This window comes from Canis aureus, chromosome 9 (genome assembly GCF_053574225.1).
Source record: "Canis aureus isolate CA01 chromosome 9, VMU_Caureus_v.1.0, whole genome shotgun sequence".
Classification (NCBI taxonomy): Eukaryota; Metazoa; Chordata; class Mammalia; order Carnivora; family Canidae; genus Canis; species Canis aureus.
This window is the reverse complement of record NC_135619.1, coordinates 20,580,515-20,596,632: the sequence shown is the minus strand read 5'-3', so window position 1 is coordinate 20,596,632 and position 16,118 is coordinate 20,580,515. Positions and strand designations below refer to the sequence as shown.

The 16,118-nt window shown below is 35.9% G+C and overlaps 1 protein-coding gene across 7 annotated transcripts in view; it reads left to right on the top strand.

The window, feature by feature from the left end:
• SEC23A (SEC23 homolog A, COPII component) overlaps positions 1–16,118 on the top strand; it is an 85,751-nt gene that overhangs the window by 507 nt on the left and 69,126 nt on the right. For all 7 annotated transcript variants that reach the window (XR_013386055.1, XM_077909106.1, XM_077909102.1 and 4 more), the window contains exons 2-7: positions 6,258–6,499; positions 8,453–8,510; positions 8,711–8,797; positions 9,710–9,946; positions 13,374–13,453; positions 14,379–14,523. Coding sequence is in view for 6 of the 7 variants with exons in the window: in XM_077909106.1 (XP_077765232.1) it covers positions 6,279–6,499; positions 8,453–8,510; positions 8,711–8,797; positions 9,710–9,946; positions 13,374–13,453; positions 14,379–14,523 (828 nt within the window). In the remaining variant the exon portion in view is untranslated. The remainder of the gene's footprint in view (positions 1–6,257; positions 6,500–8,452; positions 8,511–8,710; positions 8,798–9,709; positions 9,947–13,373; positions 13,454–14,378; positions 14,524–16,118) is intronic.

Genomic DNA, 16,118 nt, shown 5'->3' with positions numbered 1-16,118 from the left:
GTAGGAAAGACAGGAGTCGAGTGGAAAACGGCAGTTCAGTATCCCGCCCAGCACCCACCCTCGCCTGCGGGGCGATCCGGCTTCCTCGCCCCAGCCTCACCGCTCCTGGACACTCGGGCTTCTTGGTTCTTACCTTGCCTGATCTGAAGTGCCCTAGACTTTGAACCCAGGTGACTTCGTCACCGGTAGTTCGGCCTTGGGAGTCAAAGGGGATAAGGAGAATTAAGTGCTAGGTAAAGCTAACGCCTTAGGCCTCGATTACTAGCAGGGTGCAGTTTTCAGATGGGACCAGTCTTTTCTGTTGAGCCGTTTTCCCGTTTTGGTGGGAAAGGAAAAGCATTAGTCGATCTACGTACGTGTCATCTTTAGTGTATGTTGAATTCACGTGAATTTCCTCAACCTCCACCCCGCAAAGCCGCGTATAACTAGCCAAATTAATTTGGTTTAAAAGGTTTTAGATTTAAATATGGATTTAAATACAAATGTTAAGTCTTCTCTCTCTTTTCCAGTAGTCTAATTAACATCGTTTCGGAAGTCTTTACAACTGAAAAGTAGAGAGGCACAGTTAATTGTTAAATACATCTGATTTGGAAGAAACTCAAATTCTACTTGTAATTTAGGATATTTTTCACTTAGGATCTATAAAAGTGCTAAAATTGAAATATGGAAAACTTACAATTATTATTGATTAGGAAAAGCTTTAAAAATACTGTGGGCATGTATTTGATATGCTAGGTTAAAGAGACATAATACTTTGCTTCTTTGCTTTTAGTTCTACCATGAGAAATTATTTAAAGTAAGTCTCACTGGTTATAAACTGTGGGGAAATAAGATTTCTTTAGTATAGTCTTTTGTGTTTTGTACCACTTAAAAAATATATTACAACTAGTATTTTAAGTCTCCATCCTATAGTGTCTGAATCATATTTATTCGGTTTTAACATAAGATTAGAGGACAGACTGCTGATCAAATAATGACATTTTATAAAAAGCTATTTGTAAAAGGAATTTATTTCAGATATACCATTATTGGATATGGGGCCCTACATGGAAAGTTTCATACTAGAATTAGTAATTTTGAAATTGAGCAATTCCTACCTTGGAGAGGTGGGGGAGGTATTGTGGATGGACGTGTAATTGGACTATTTAAAATTAAATAGGTGGGACTTTTTCAAAATACTCCTGGAAAGTGAGAATATGCAAAATAAAATAGATGTGATTTAGTGAACAAATACAATCTTAGAGCAGAGAGGTTGAAAAGAAAGTGGAAAAGGATGGTAATTGTGTTCAAAATACACAGGTTATATTTAATATGTCATGATATATTTTGTGTTTTGTACTATAAAAAGTAAGGATGTTACAACCCAGCCTTGTTACTTGTAGAAACTGAAACCTGGCTATTGTGTGTAGATGTCTTTATGCTTTGTCTCATAGAGCCTTTCTTTACTAGGCTTTCTGAATTAAGACCTACTGTTCTACGACCTTGGTTCTTAGAATCCTTTTAGACTCTTAAATATTATTGAGGATCCGCTCCAAACTCCCCCTCCTCCTCCCCAAATCCCATGCCTGCCTTAATAGAAGACCGGTGGATTTTCTTTTCTTTTCTTTCTTTTCTTTTCTTTTCTTTTCTTTTCTTTTCTTTTCTTTTCTTTTCTTTTCTTTTCTTCTTTTTTTCTTTTCTTTTCTTTCTTTTCCTTTCCTTTCCTTTCTTTTCTTTTCTTTTCTTTTCTTTTCTTTTCTTTTCTTTTCTTTTCTTTTCAATATCTTATTTATTCATAAGAGACACAGAGAGAGACAGAGACTTAGGTAGAAAGAGAAGCAGGCTCCCTATGGAGAGCCTGATGTGGGACTTGATCCTAGGACCCTGGGCCACGACCTGAGCCAAAGGCAGATGCTCAAAGGACAGATGGATTTTCATATTTACTTCTGCATTCAGTGTTTTGTGATACATTATTCTGCTTGAATTGTATGAAAGAAATCTGGCCTCATATAGATATGTAGTTGGAAAAAGGAGGAATATTCTAATCGCTTTTTCAGATAATTGTGCATATTCTTCTTTCATATTACATTACAACCTGTTAGTTGATTCAGAAGCCAAGGGTTAATAGCTATGTGAAATCTGAAATCTTAGGAATGAACTTTTTGTACTCTGTTGCATTAAAATTCCCATTTTTCTGTCTTGCACTGTGAGTGGATCTTTATCCATGCATGATTTGGTAACATCATGAATTGATCATTTGGGAAACTTTGCTTCTCTGAACAAAGTATATTTTCCAAATGTTGACATGTTTCATTATACAGTAGAAAACTCACATTAATATCACCACCGATCTTACCAGAAAAATCTTTAAATATTAGCAAGGTGTGAAGCTCATAGTCGTGGATACAGGTTTTCAAAAATTTTGATATTTTCTTGGAAGCTGGGATTTTATCTTTGTTGTTAACTACTGTCAGTTATTTTCCAGGTAACAGGTTCACTTCATTGATTACAGAGGAAATGTATGCCACATACTTAAGTACTAGTTATGTACCATTTTTGAAGAATTGAGAAAAGAGTCAAAACATTTTTTGTGTTTTTGTGGTTTAGATGAAAAACCTTGATTGGTCTAATATTTTAATGCTTTTTGGTGATGCATATTTTTTAAACTTTTAATTAAAAATTTTTTTGGGGGGGCACCTGGGTGGCTCAGTGGTTGAACATCTGCCTTTGGCTCGGTCGTGATCCTGGGGTCCTGGGATTGAGTCCCACATCGAGCTCGTCGCAGGCTCGTCGCGAGGAGCCTGCTTCTCCCTCTGCCTGTGTGTCTGCCTCTGTATGTCTCATGAATAAATAAATAAAATCTTTCAAAAAAGTTTTTTTTTTGGTGATGCATTTTAGGTTATATAGGTTAGATTATACATGCAAAAATGGGAAAACTTCATTTTTTAAAAAAGATTTTATTTATTCATGAAAGACGGAGAGAGAGAGAGAGAGGCAGAGATAGAGACACAGCAGAGGGAGAAGTAGGCTCCATGCAGGGAGCCTGACCTGGGACTGGATCCAGGGTCTCTAGGATCAGGCCCTGGGCTGAAGGTGGCGCTAAACCGCTGAGCCACCCGGGCTGCCCCTGTTTTTTTGTTCTGTAGAAATAATAGGAGGGATTGCATAGTCCTGGAGTTTGTATTCACATCTGTAGCATGGAAGCTGTTGGCTAAAAACTGGATTTTTCTCCCAGAAAGGTTGTTTCTCCTTTAAAACTGAGGTTGGCATCTAACTGCCCTCTGACTATTCCAGACCTTTGTTTTATCATTATGTTTCAGCACACACTTTTTTTTTGAAAACTCGTACTATCCTTTTCAAATCTGGCTTCTATAATTTGTCTTGAAGATCATCTGTTCTTTTTTTTTTTTAAAGATTTTATTTATTTATTCATGAGAGACAGAGAGAAAGAGGCAGAGACACAGACAGGGAGAAGCAGGCTCCTTGAGGGGAGCCTGATGGCGGGACTGGATCCTGGGACCAGGATCATGCCCTGAGCCGAAGGCAGACTCTCAACCACTGAGCCACCCAGGCATCCTGAAGATCATCTTTTCTAAACAAGTTTAGTTATCTTAGAGTTCCTCTTTTTTCTCTCATCAACCTTTGAAAAATATGTGTTCGCTTTTGATTAGCATACAATTCTCTTGTTGTCTCTGAGATTCTGATAGGAAATACAGTGTTTAATTTTTCTTTTATTATTTTTAACAGATATACTTAATTTTTCTTTCTCTTTTTCTTAAAGATTTTATTTATTTATTCACGAGAGACACAAAGAGGGAGGCAGAGACATAGGAAGAAGGAGAAGCAGGTTCACCATGGGGAGTCCAATGTGGGAACTCGATCCTAACACCCCGAGATCACACTTTGAGCCCCTTGAGCCGAAGGCAGCAGCTCAACTGCTGAGCCACCCAGGCGTCCCAACATTCTTACTTCTTTTAAAGAAAAGAAAATTCTTAGCTGCTAAAGAAGAGAAATACATAGATATGTTAAGCTTCGCTTTCTGTAATTTTTATTATCAAAGTCTATTTGAAAAAAAATTTTTTTTTTTATGATAGTCAAACAGAGAGAGAGAGAGAGAGAGAGGCAGAGACACAGGCAGAGGGAGAAGCAGGCTCCATGCACCGGGAGCCCGACGTGGGACTCGATCCTGGGTCTCCAGGATCGTGCCCTGGGCCAAAGGCAGGCACTAACCGCTGCGCCACCCAGGGATCCCTTGAAAATGTTTCTAAAATTAAAATGATTATATTCAAATGCTTTTTTTTTCAAATAATACCCTTTCTTCAGTTACTTTTTTTTTTTTAAAGATTTTATTTATTTATTCATGAGAGGCACAGAGAGAGAGAGAGAGAGAGATAGGGAGAGGCAGAGACACAGGCAGAGGGAGAAGCAGGCTCCACGCAGGGAGCCCGACATGGGACTCCATCCCAGGTCTCCAGGATCACGCCCTGGGCTGAAGGTGGTGCCAAACCACTGGGCCACCGGGGCTGGCCTCTTCAGTTACATTTTAGAATCAGTTCCTCATCCTATATTGTCATTCATTCTTTTTTTTTTTTTTTAAGATTTTATTTATTTGACAGAGAGAGAGTGTGCACACAAAAGGGGGAGTGGCAGCAGAGGAGAGGGAGAGACAGGCTCCCCACTGAGCAGAGAGCCTGTAGTGGGGCTTGATCACAGGACCCTGAGATCATGACCTGAGCTGAAGGCAGTTGCACTTAACCAACTGAGGGGGGGTGCCCCTCCCCCTCTTTTAAAAGATTTTATTTATTTAATCCTATTGTCATTCTTCGTTACTTCAGGGTCTATGTTGGCTCTTTTGGCACCCTACCTTCATAATTCTTCAGTTCTTTTTTTCTTTTTTTTTTTTTTTTTTTTTTTTTAAGATTTTTATTTATTCATGAGAGACATGGAGGGTGGGGGGACAAGGACACAGGCAGAAGGAGAAGCAGGCTCAATACAGGGAGCCTGACGCGGGACTCGATCCCAGGTCTCCAGGATCAGGCCCTGGGCTGAAGGTGGCGCTAAACTGCTGAGCCACCTGGGCTGCCCTGTAATTCTTTAGTTCTTGATATCTTTTATTTCTCCTACAAATCTTTTGGCCAGCCACAAAAGTACTTCAAATTCTATCCTCTCAAAACATTAAATTTTATTTGTTTATTTGTTTTTTTTTAATTTTTATTTATTTATGATAGTCAGAGAGAGAGAGAGAGGCAGAGACACAGGCAGAGGGAGAAGCAGGCCCCATGCACCGGGAGCCCGACGTGGGATTCGATCCCGGGTCTCCAGGATCGCGCCCTGGGCCAAAGGCAGGCACCAAACCACTGCGCCACCCAGGGATCCCCTCAAAACATTAAATTTTTCAATTTCTTTTCTTCACTAATCACTGTTGTAGTTTTAGTTTGAGAATGTTGGATAGAACTGTTGCCTAGGCAGGAGAGCTGGCATTCTAGAAAGGCAGTAGGAGAGAAACAAGATGGAGATGTCTGTTGATATTGGGCCCTAACCAGAGCTGCATCCTCCTCCCCCTAATAAATTTAAATGATTATATTGAAATCATATGTTTCAAATTAGAGTTTAAAATGCTCTCCTAAGTTGGAATGATAAAAATATTCTGAATTAAGTTTCTGCAAAAGTCAAATGGCATAGGGATTACCACTTGTCAGGCATTTTATTTATGGATGCCACAAATGGTCTTATATTTGCACAATAAAAAAATTACCTGTCTAAAATAGAAGTACCTGGTTTCAGAAAAATGTTTTTGTTATGCACTATTAAGTATTCTCTTCTAGCAAGGTTAGTGGAAATTTGTCATCTTCTGGATAGAAAACCAAATGAGCTTTAGAATTTGTTTTTGGTAATCTGTTTATTAGAATAATGTAATTTACAGGGCTGGTAGGGAAAACACAGGATCTAAATTTTCCCCCATCTTTGAGTTTCTTTCCTATGCACCCTTACATAAATAGGACACTTATTTTGCCTTTTTTTTTCCTGTAGTCTTTTTTTCAAGAGTTTTTAATAAAAAAAGGATAAAATACCTCTTATAAGGCATAATGAGCACTGGGTTCAGTAGAGTCATTATTTTGTTGTAAGTCAGGTTATTGTTGCTTGCTAATTTTTTTTCTGAGATAAATACTTTTTTTTGGTTATGATTTTTCATGGATTAATATTGCTGAAAGTGGGAAAAACATGCTTAGTTTAGTTTTCCTTAAGAGGATTTTTAAACATCTTTAATTTTGTTGCAGAAATAATCATCAGACTCTACAATGACGACCTATTTGGAATTCATTCAACAAAATGAAGAACGAGATGGAGTCCGATTTAGTTGGAATGTTTGGCCATCAAGTCGACTGGAAGCTACAAGAATGGTTGTTCCAGTAGCAGCCCTATTTACACCACTGAAGGAGAGACCTGATTTACCACCTATTCAATATGAACCTGTTCTGTGTAGTAGGACCACTTGCCGTGCAGTTTTGAATCCTTTATGGTAATTAAAATACATTTAAAAAGTAACGTGGCAATATGATTTAAAAATATAGTTTCTTATTTATATAAAAATTTCTTTGTTTTTGTTATAGTTATTTTTTCAAAGTAGGATATAGTCAAATCCAAAAAGCTGTAAAATTGAAGGATATTCTATTTGTAGTGAGTTGATAAGAGACCAAAGGTAAAGTTGTCACTTTATTAACTGTTAATCCTATCACTAATATCTCTAGATACTGGTGCTGGCTGTGTGTCATTAGACCCATGTTGTGTCCTTAGAAAAGTCATAATTGAGTGGTATGGTGTTTGAGAATGTTATGATTTCTTAATGCATAAACCAGAATTTCAAGAATCCTCTTTTATTCCTCTTTCTACACTTTCTCCCCAACCAATCCACTAACAACTCTGATTCTGCCTCTAGAATGTTACTGATTCTCTTATATTTAGTCTCTTCTCTACTAGTACACTCTACTTTAAGATATACCATATTTTTTTCTGGACAATTTAATTATCCTCTTATATGGTCACCCTGTTTCCATTCTTGTCTTTCAGCAGTTTATCCAGAAGCTAGAGTGTTACAAATGGATATCAGATTATTAAAACATTTCAACAGTGTTTTATTATACTTGGAATGAAAAATCCAAACTTCTTGTCAAGACTCCTAAACCATACATCATCTAGCCTTTGTAATGTTTCTTTTTTTTTTTAATTTATTTTTTATTGGTGTTCAATTTACTAACATACAGAATAACCCCCAGTGCCCATCACCCATTGACTCCCACCCCCCGCCCTCCTCCCCTTCTACCACCCTAGTTCGTTTCCCAGAGTTAGCAGTCTTTACGTTCTGTCTCCCTTTCTGATATTTCCCACACATTTCTTCTCCCTTCCCTTATATTCCCTTTCACTATTATTTATATTCCCCAAATGAATGAGAACATATAATGTTTGTCCTTCTCCGACTGACTTACTTCACTCAGCCTTTGTAATGTTTCTGCTTTCATCTTAAATTACCCATTTTCTTTATTGTTAATAACTACATTATATCTTACCCTCTTTCTGATCCTTGAACATACCAAATTTATTCCTACATTGAAACTTGTGCAATAGCTATATATTCTGCCTGGATTACTCTGCCTGGATTGACTAGTTCCTTTTAATTTAGATCACATTTCAGTTGTTTATTTAAGAAGGCTTTCTTTTAAAGTAGCCCTCCCAAACACATTCTCACACCCTGCTTTGTTATCTTTAATCTCTTAGTATCACTATCTGAAAGTATTTTCTGTGTTTGTGCATCTACTTTCGTATTGTATGTCTTTCTGTTCTATAATATAAACTTCATAGTAACAGGGATCTTTGATTTCTTGTTTATTGCTGTATCACCAGTACCTGGAATAATGGCTTGTACATACTAAGCATTCAGTAAATATGTTTTTTGAATTAAATGTTTTCTTTTTCTTAAACGTTTTATTTATTCATTCTTGACACACACACACACACACACACACACACACACACACAGAGGCAGAGACACAGGCAGAGGGAGAAGCAGGCTCCATGCAAGAGCCTGATGTGGGACTTGATCCCAGGACTCCAGGATCATGCCCTGGGCATGAAGGCAGGCGCTCAACCGCTGAGCCACCCAGGGATCTCCAGAATTAAATGTTTTCTAGATTTGAGTGTAGAATTACTAAATCATTTGAAGAAAAAAGTAAAAAAGTATTGTCTTAATTTTATTAGTATTTACTATATATTAGAAGTCGTGTTCATTTAAGTAACTTGTTATGTTAAAAGCATGAATTAGATGTTGACAACATCTAAAGGTAATGGCTTTTAAAGGTCACTTTAAGTATTAGTTTGAATGTGTTCATATTTCATAAAGAAATTAATTTTATTGAAATTAGGATCATTGTACACTTGAACTGAAACATGAGCTCTTTTGTATCTTTTCTTAAAACAGTCAGGTGGATTATCGAGCAAAACTCTGGGCTTGCAACTTTTGTTATCAAAGGAATCAGGTAAGAAAACCCCCAATGCATATGCTAATGCTTTGATACTAGTGTAAATATATAAAAAAATGCACATTAAAATAAAGGTGAAATAATTTTTCATACAATAAATACTTTTTAGTAACTAAATGATAAAATTATTTGCAGTTTAGAATTTCATTACTCTTTCTGGAAAATAATTTGTTAAAAATTTTTTTTTTTCTCCATAGTTTCCACCTACTTATGCTGGTATATCTGAACTGAATCAACCTGCTGAACTTTTACCTCAGTTTTCTAGCATTGAATATGTAGTTCTGGTAAGAACATAAGAGTAAATCCTGAAGAAAGTTTTAACTATCCAGTAATTTACTTTATACCAAAATAATTGTTAATTTGAGATAACTTAAAGAGCATCATTCTTGATTCTCGCATTGAATTGATGGAGCATTTAAGAGGTAAGAACTGTCCTGGTCAGTTTGAACAAGGTAATTTTTCTGTTGTAGTTATTTAATGAGTGGCCAGGATATTGGGTGGTGTCTTGATTTGCCATACTAAGTAGGTCAATGAGCAGTATAGTGTCAATATTGTTGTGTAGTTGGAAGGTCAGTTCAGAAATACTTAAATCAATATGATGCTAGAACCTGATGGTATATCCCCAAGTCTAATTAATAAAGTTACTCTTGCATTAGTCCTGTTAAGAAAGTAATTTTTCTTCCCTTTTTGAATGGCTTTACATAATTGTTTACATATTTAAGTGTTAAGGTAATAATATCCTTTATGAATGTTGTAAAGAAAGCAGAATATGGTTAACTTGAGCCAGTAAGTAATATGTCCAGCCTACCTAGTTTTTAGTTCTCTTGCAGTCTGATTCAGGTTTACATAATTATTTTATAAAAATGATCTTATTTTGTTTTAAAGCGTTACAGCTACTGTTTTCTTGTTTTAAGAGAAATAAATGCTTGTTACAGGAAATGAAGCCTTATGCAGCTAAACAAAATCAAAAGCTTTTGAAACTATAAATAATGGTTTTAAATTTAATTTTTATCTTAAAATGCCTTAGATATCTCTTTCTATGCATAATATGTTTAATATTATGAAATGATTTAAGATTTCATTGTATGAATGTACTATAAATTATTTAATTAGTTCTCTACTAATTATCCTTGTATTGTGCTGAGTGTTAATACATTAACATTTTCTTATTATTCCCTCATTTTTAATTTTAAAAGCGTGGTCCTCAGATGCCTTTGATATTCCTCTATGTGGTTGATACTTGCATGGAAGATGAAGATTTACAAGCCCTGAAAGAATCTATGCAGATGTCATTAAGTCTTTTACCACCGACAGCTTTGGTTGGACTTATTACTTTTGGGAGAATGGTACAGGTTCATGAACTTGGATGTGAGGGCATTTCAAAAAGCTACGTGTTCAGAGGAACAAAAGATCTGTCTGCTAAACAACTGCAGGTAACAACAAGAGTGGTGGTTTCAATTTTATCTGCGAGCATACTCCAAAATTTATCTATAAATGCATTCTGGATATAAGTTTATAGAAAATATTTTTATGATGAATGGCTAATTATAATAAAGGCTTTAAATTTAGGGTTGATACCAATTTTTTTCATTTGCCTTAAATTGTTATTATACAGATTGAAGACTTAAAAAAAATATTTTATTTATTTATTTATTAATGAGAGACACAGAGAGAGAGAGAGAGGCAGAGATACAGGCAGAGGGAGAAGCAGGCTCCACGCAGGGAGCCCAGTGCGGGACTCGATCCCGGGTCTCTAGGATCACACCCCGGGTCAAAGGCAGCGCTAAACTGCTGGGCCACCGGGGCTGCCCAAAACCTCTCACTTTAAAAAAAAAAAAAAAAATTTATTCATGAGAGAGAGACACAGAGAGAGGCAGAATACATAGGCAGAGGGAGAAGCAGGCTTCCCTGTGGGGAGCCTGATGTGGGACTCGATCCCAAGACCTCGGGATCATGACCTGAGTCAAAGGCAGATGCTCAACCACTGAGCCACCCAGACGTCCCAAAGACCCCTCACTTTGAATGGTAAAACTGAAGGTATTTTGCTAGAGATTTGAAGAGCTTATAGAAGTCATACTGAAGACTGAGGGAAAGCAACCACAGAATAGTAGCTCTTGTTTCTTGATACCTCATTTGGATTGAAACACTTTTATTATGTTTGGCAAGGGAGGTGTTTTAAGGCTTGAGAGTTATTAATGTATGAACCACGAGAATATATTTTTTCATACATCAGGACCAAATTTTTATTTTGGGGCAAAATTGAAGCTTTATCTTCCAAGACAGGGAGTTATTTGTGGCTTATTAGGTTCATCTGGGGATATTTTTTCAATATATATATATATATATATATTTTTTTTACTTAGCGATTTCGCTAGACCATGAGAGAGTGAGTGAACATGTGCTTGTATTGGAAGGTTGTTGAGAGGGTAAGATTGTTCATGTAAGAATTGTGAAAAACTTTGTGATCTGACACGACCCCGAGCTAAGAATAGTTACCCTAGAAGAGGATAGGTAAGCCTTGTTAAAGTAGACAGACATGAAGTCAGACTTTGGAGCATCCAGGTAGCCCAAAATGAAAAAGAAAAGATTTTGAGAATGGTTTTAAATGATTCTAATTTGAGGCTGGCAGACTGAGATAGTGGTGCTACAGTTAATTGAGACAGAAAATAGTGGAGGAGTTTGCAGATTTGGGTGGGGAGGATAATGAACAATGAATAAGATCATTAGATTTGAGGAAGTGAGGAAAATTAGAGTCAGCATTCTTACAAGAGGTTTGTTGAAGGTATGGAAGGCAATAGTGTGGGAATTTGAGAGAGAGAACTGAGTTAACAGGTTTACTTTAGGAAGGACACTTGAATGTGTTTATACACAGGAAAGAGAGAGAAACTAAAGAGGGTGAATGAAATCAGGAGTGAGGTGAGGTTTCAGAAGACATGATAGGGATTCTTTCAGGGGCACAGGAAGCCAGAGTGCCTTGGAGAAGAAGAGCATCTGTTTCTATGAGACAGGAGAGAAATTAGGCACATTTTAGTCTTTCTGTGCCTTAGTTTTTTTCATTTGTAGAAGAGAAGTAATAATAATATTTACCTTACAGTGTTGTCATGAACATTAAATGGATTGTGCCTGTTAAGTGTTTGCAGTTGTTATTTTTAAACTAAAAATTTGTTTAATGTTACCTCTGATGGTAGAATACATTTTATTTATATTATGTAATAGATATGTATCACATAAAATACTTTTTTTTTTTTTTGTAGCAGGCAATAAATGGCTATGGACTAAATTTTTTTCTCCATTAAAATGTTTTTACTTTCTGTCTCTGGTCAAAAAGAACTTGATATTTGCTCCTCAAATAGTCCTGAATTATTAATTCTTAAATTCTTCCAGTTGTGCCATCTTGGGTTGATCTCTTTGCTTGTTGTCTTAGCCTCCGTAGAAAGGGATATTACCTATTTTATAAGACTATTATTAGTACTGCCTGAAATAATGTGAGAATACTCTTGGGACAGTGGAATCTCTTACAAGGCTTTGTGGCAAAACCTGGGTTAATATCTTACTTTGCCACTTACTAGTTGTATAACCTTTGGCAAGTTAACGTAGACTTTCTGAGTGTCAGTTTTCATTTATAAAGCAGGGATTAAGAAATTTATTTCATTTTGTTTTGTGAAGAAATAGCATATATGGGCAGCCCCAGTGGCTCAGCGGTTTAGCGCCACCTTCAGTCCAGGGCGTGATCCTGGAGACCTGGGATTGAGTCCCGCGTCAGGCTCCCTGTATGGAGCCTGCTTCTCCCTCTGCCTGTGTCTCTGCCTTTCTCTCTCTCCTCTCTGTGTTTCTCATGAATAAATAAATAAAATCTTAAAAAAAAATAGTATATATAAAGAGTGTAGCACAGAATCTAACATATAGTAAGTCTTAGTAAAAACTTTCTTTTCCTGCTGGGAGTATAGAAAATACTATAGGATTAGCTCGGTATTTTTTTCTTTGCAAATTTTTAGATTTTCTGATTTTCTGTTATATACTTTTAGTTGATTACTACACGACTAAGTAGAATTTCTAAATTCAAGAAAACTTTAGTAAAATAATATTTAGTAAAATAATATTTACTAAAGTAAAACTTTAGTAAAAAATTTCTAAATTCAAGAAAACTTTAGTAAATATAATATTTAGTAAAACTATTTAGTAAAATAGTGATGTGTTTAGAGAGGAATTTTTTACACATTTAAAATTCAAAACAAAACTGGTGATTTGGTTAGGTAGTAACTAAAAAATTAAGAAGTATAGGCATAAAGGTGTGTGTACATTATAACTCTTATATGATTCCATGTACCTCTCCTTTATAACATTTATTACAATTGCAATTTTATACTTTTTTAGCTAACAATTTTATTAACTGCTATTTGTTTCATCAGATTTTAATTTCATAAGGTCAAGGACTATATATATATATATATATATATATATATATATATATATATATATATATATTTACCATTAGATGCCTGACACATAGCAGGTACTTCTCAAGTGAAGTTGCTCAAAGGGATGGATGAATATAATTTAAGAAATACATTCAAGTTATGTAGTAACTTGACTATTAATTAGAAATAAAGTATTTTTGAGCTAATATTCCTCTTTGCTTCTATAGTACCTTGTATTTTGCTCTCTCATGGTGATTATTTCATTGTCTTGTTACTATTTATCTGACTGTCTCCACAACTGAACTTTTTGCTTTCTGAGAAAAAGACTTTATGCTCTTTATTTTTGGGTTCCTAATACCTAGCACAGTATCTGGCACATGGTAAGTAGTTGATACATCTTTGGAGTAATTGAACGGATATCACAGAAAAAATCTCTTTACAGGAAATGCTGGGACTCTCTAAAGTACCTGTTACTCAAGCAACACGTGGTCCTCAGGTACAGCAGCCACCTCCTTCCAATAGGTAATAATGAAATATGGCAAAGATAATTTTTACAATTTGTGAAGCTCTTTTAAGCATCCTGTACCCTTAACTTGAACATAGACATTCAGTGATACTATGTTGTTAAATATTTTTAAGAATGTGAATATATTGCATTAGTATACCTTCTAAAGATTTGAGGCAGAATCATATCACCAAAATGGTTGGTTTCTCATCATTACAATGTTGAGTTACTTTAGTTTTGATATGTTCCTGATCTATTTTTAAGTTCATAAAAACTTTTGTGGTTGAAGGCAGCCAAACAAAACTAGGTTCTGCAAAAGCTTTTCATTTTGCCTTCTTAGCCTTACAGGTAGCTTTTTCCTCCTAAACTTACTAATTAGAGGTGGTATTACTAAAATTGAGTTGATGTATCTTCTCATAATTACTTCAGTAGCCTTAAAACTTACCAGGCCGGTAAATAAAAGGCGCAGTCCTGAAGTAATACTTGGTGTGAGTGTTTTACTTATAGTTGTTGTGCTAAGACTGGTTCTGGACCAGTAGATAACATCACCTGGGAACTTGTTTGAAATGCAGTTCTTGGGCCCTACCCCAGACCTACTGAAACGAAACTCTGCAATCAGCAATCTGTTAAAATAAGTTCTTCTACTAGTTCTGATGTACACAAAAGTTAGAGAGCCATTGGTCTGCCATGTATTGAAGTTACTTTTCTCTATTTTTAATTTTTTTTTTTTAGGATTTTATTTATTAGAGTGAGTGAGCACATGAGGGAGAGGGAGGCTCAATCCCAGGACCCTGGGATCATGATGAATTTAAGGGAGATGCTTAACCTACTGAGCCACCCAAGTGTCCCATACTTTTCTTTCTTTCTAAAAAAGTGAACAGTTTGTTTCTTGAACTCTTACAAACATTTATAAATGACTTTTTATTTAACTTTGCTTTGCAGATTCTTGCAGCCAGTACAGAAAATAGACATGAATCTCACAGATCTTCTGGGAGAACTGCAGCGAGACCCTTGGCCTGTACCACAGGGGAAGAGACCTTTGCGTTCCTCTGGAGTGGCACTTTCCATAGCTGTAGGACTACTTGAGGTAGTGACGATAGCTTTGTTTTGGAAATGTAAATGTGTATGTGTGTATCAATGATATGTACAAGGTAATGTTGTTGAGTGAGAAAACCAGGTCATTAAGACAAGTATCTAATTACATTTAAAGTTTGACTTATGGTATATCCTTTTGTGTATAGAGAGGCACCTGGAAGGGTGTTCGTCCAGCTGTTAGCAGTGGTAGGATAAGGGGAATTTTGCTTTTAAGTAGAGTTTGAAAATTTTACACTACACAGATCTTAAGCTTTATAATTAGAAAAGAGAGTTTAAAAAAAATGCTTTTTAAAAATGTGAGATGCTATCAAATTTACAGAGAAGTTGTAAAGAACTTTTTTCCCTTTGAACTATTTACATTGTTGACACCTTTCCAACCCCTTGAAAACTTGAGTTGTATTTCCTATAAATCAGGATATTTTCTATAAAACCACAATACAATTATTACAATCAGAGTATTAACACTGACATGTTACTACCACCTAATTTTCAGAACTCATTCAACTTTTGCTGGTTATTTCAATTTCTTTTACTAAAAAGATTTAATTCAGAGACATGTATTTAGCAGCATGTTTTTTTTAGTTTCCTGCAGTCAGGTACAGTTCCTCAACTTCTGCTTTCATGAACCTGATGCTTGGAAGATTCAGGCCAGTTATTTTATAGGCTCTCTCAAAGTAGGTTTGTTTTGATGTATCCACACAGTTAGATTCAGGTCTTACATCATTGGTAAGAATATTGTAGAAATAATTCTGTGTTCTCATTACACCCTATCACATGGCCTGTGATTTTCATTTGCCATTCAAGATGATACAGTCACCATGATCACTTCTTTTTTTTTTTTTTTTTTAAAGATTTTATTTATTTATTCATGAGAGACAGAGAGAGGCAGAGACACAGAGGGAGGGAGAGGCAGGCTCCTGCATGGAGCCTGATGTGGGACTCGATCCCAGAACCGGGATCATGCCCTGAGCCAAAGGAAGATGCTCAACTGCTGAGCCACCCAGGCATCCCACCGTGATCACTTCTTAAGATTGTATCTGTAGATTTCTCCACTGTAAACATACTTTTATTTTCCCTCCTTTTGTAATTGAAAAGCATTAGATGGTGAGGGTCTTTGAAATCATACAAATATCCCCTTCCTCATCAAAATTTAAATTTATTTATTAATATCATTATAGAGTTTACATCTTTTCTATGTGTATAGTTACTCTACTTTGTTCCATAATTAGAAACTTTTTTTTTTTTTTAAGATTTTATTTATTTATTCATGAGAGACACAGAAAGAGAGACAGACGTAGGCAGAGGGAGAAGCAGGCTCCCTCTAGGGAGCCCGATGTGGAACTCGATCCTGGGACTCCGGAATCACACCCTGAGCCGAAGGCAGACGCTCAACCACTGAGCCACCCAGGCATCCCCATAATTAGAAAAATTTATATAATCATATTAGAAATGCTTTTTGGGGGAGTCTGCTTCTCTCTCTGCCTATGCCTCTGTTTCTCTGTGTCTTTCATGAATAAATAAATAAAATCTTTAAAAAAAAAAAGAAGAAATGCTTTTATTTGCAATTTTCTTAGTTACTGGACAAAA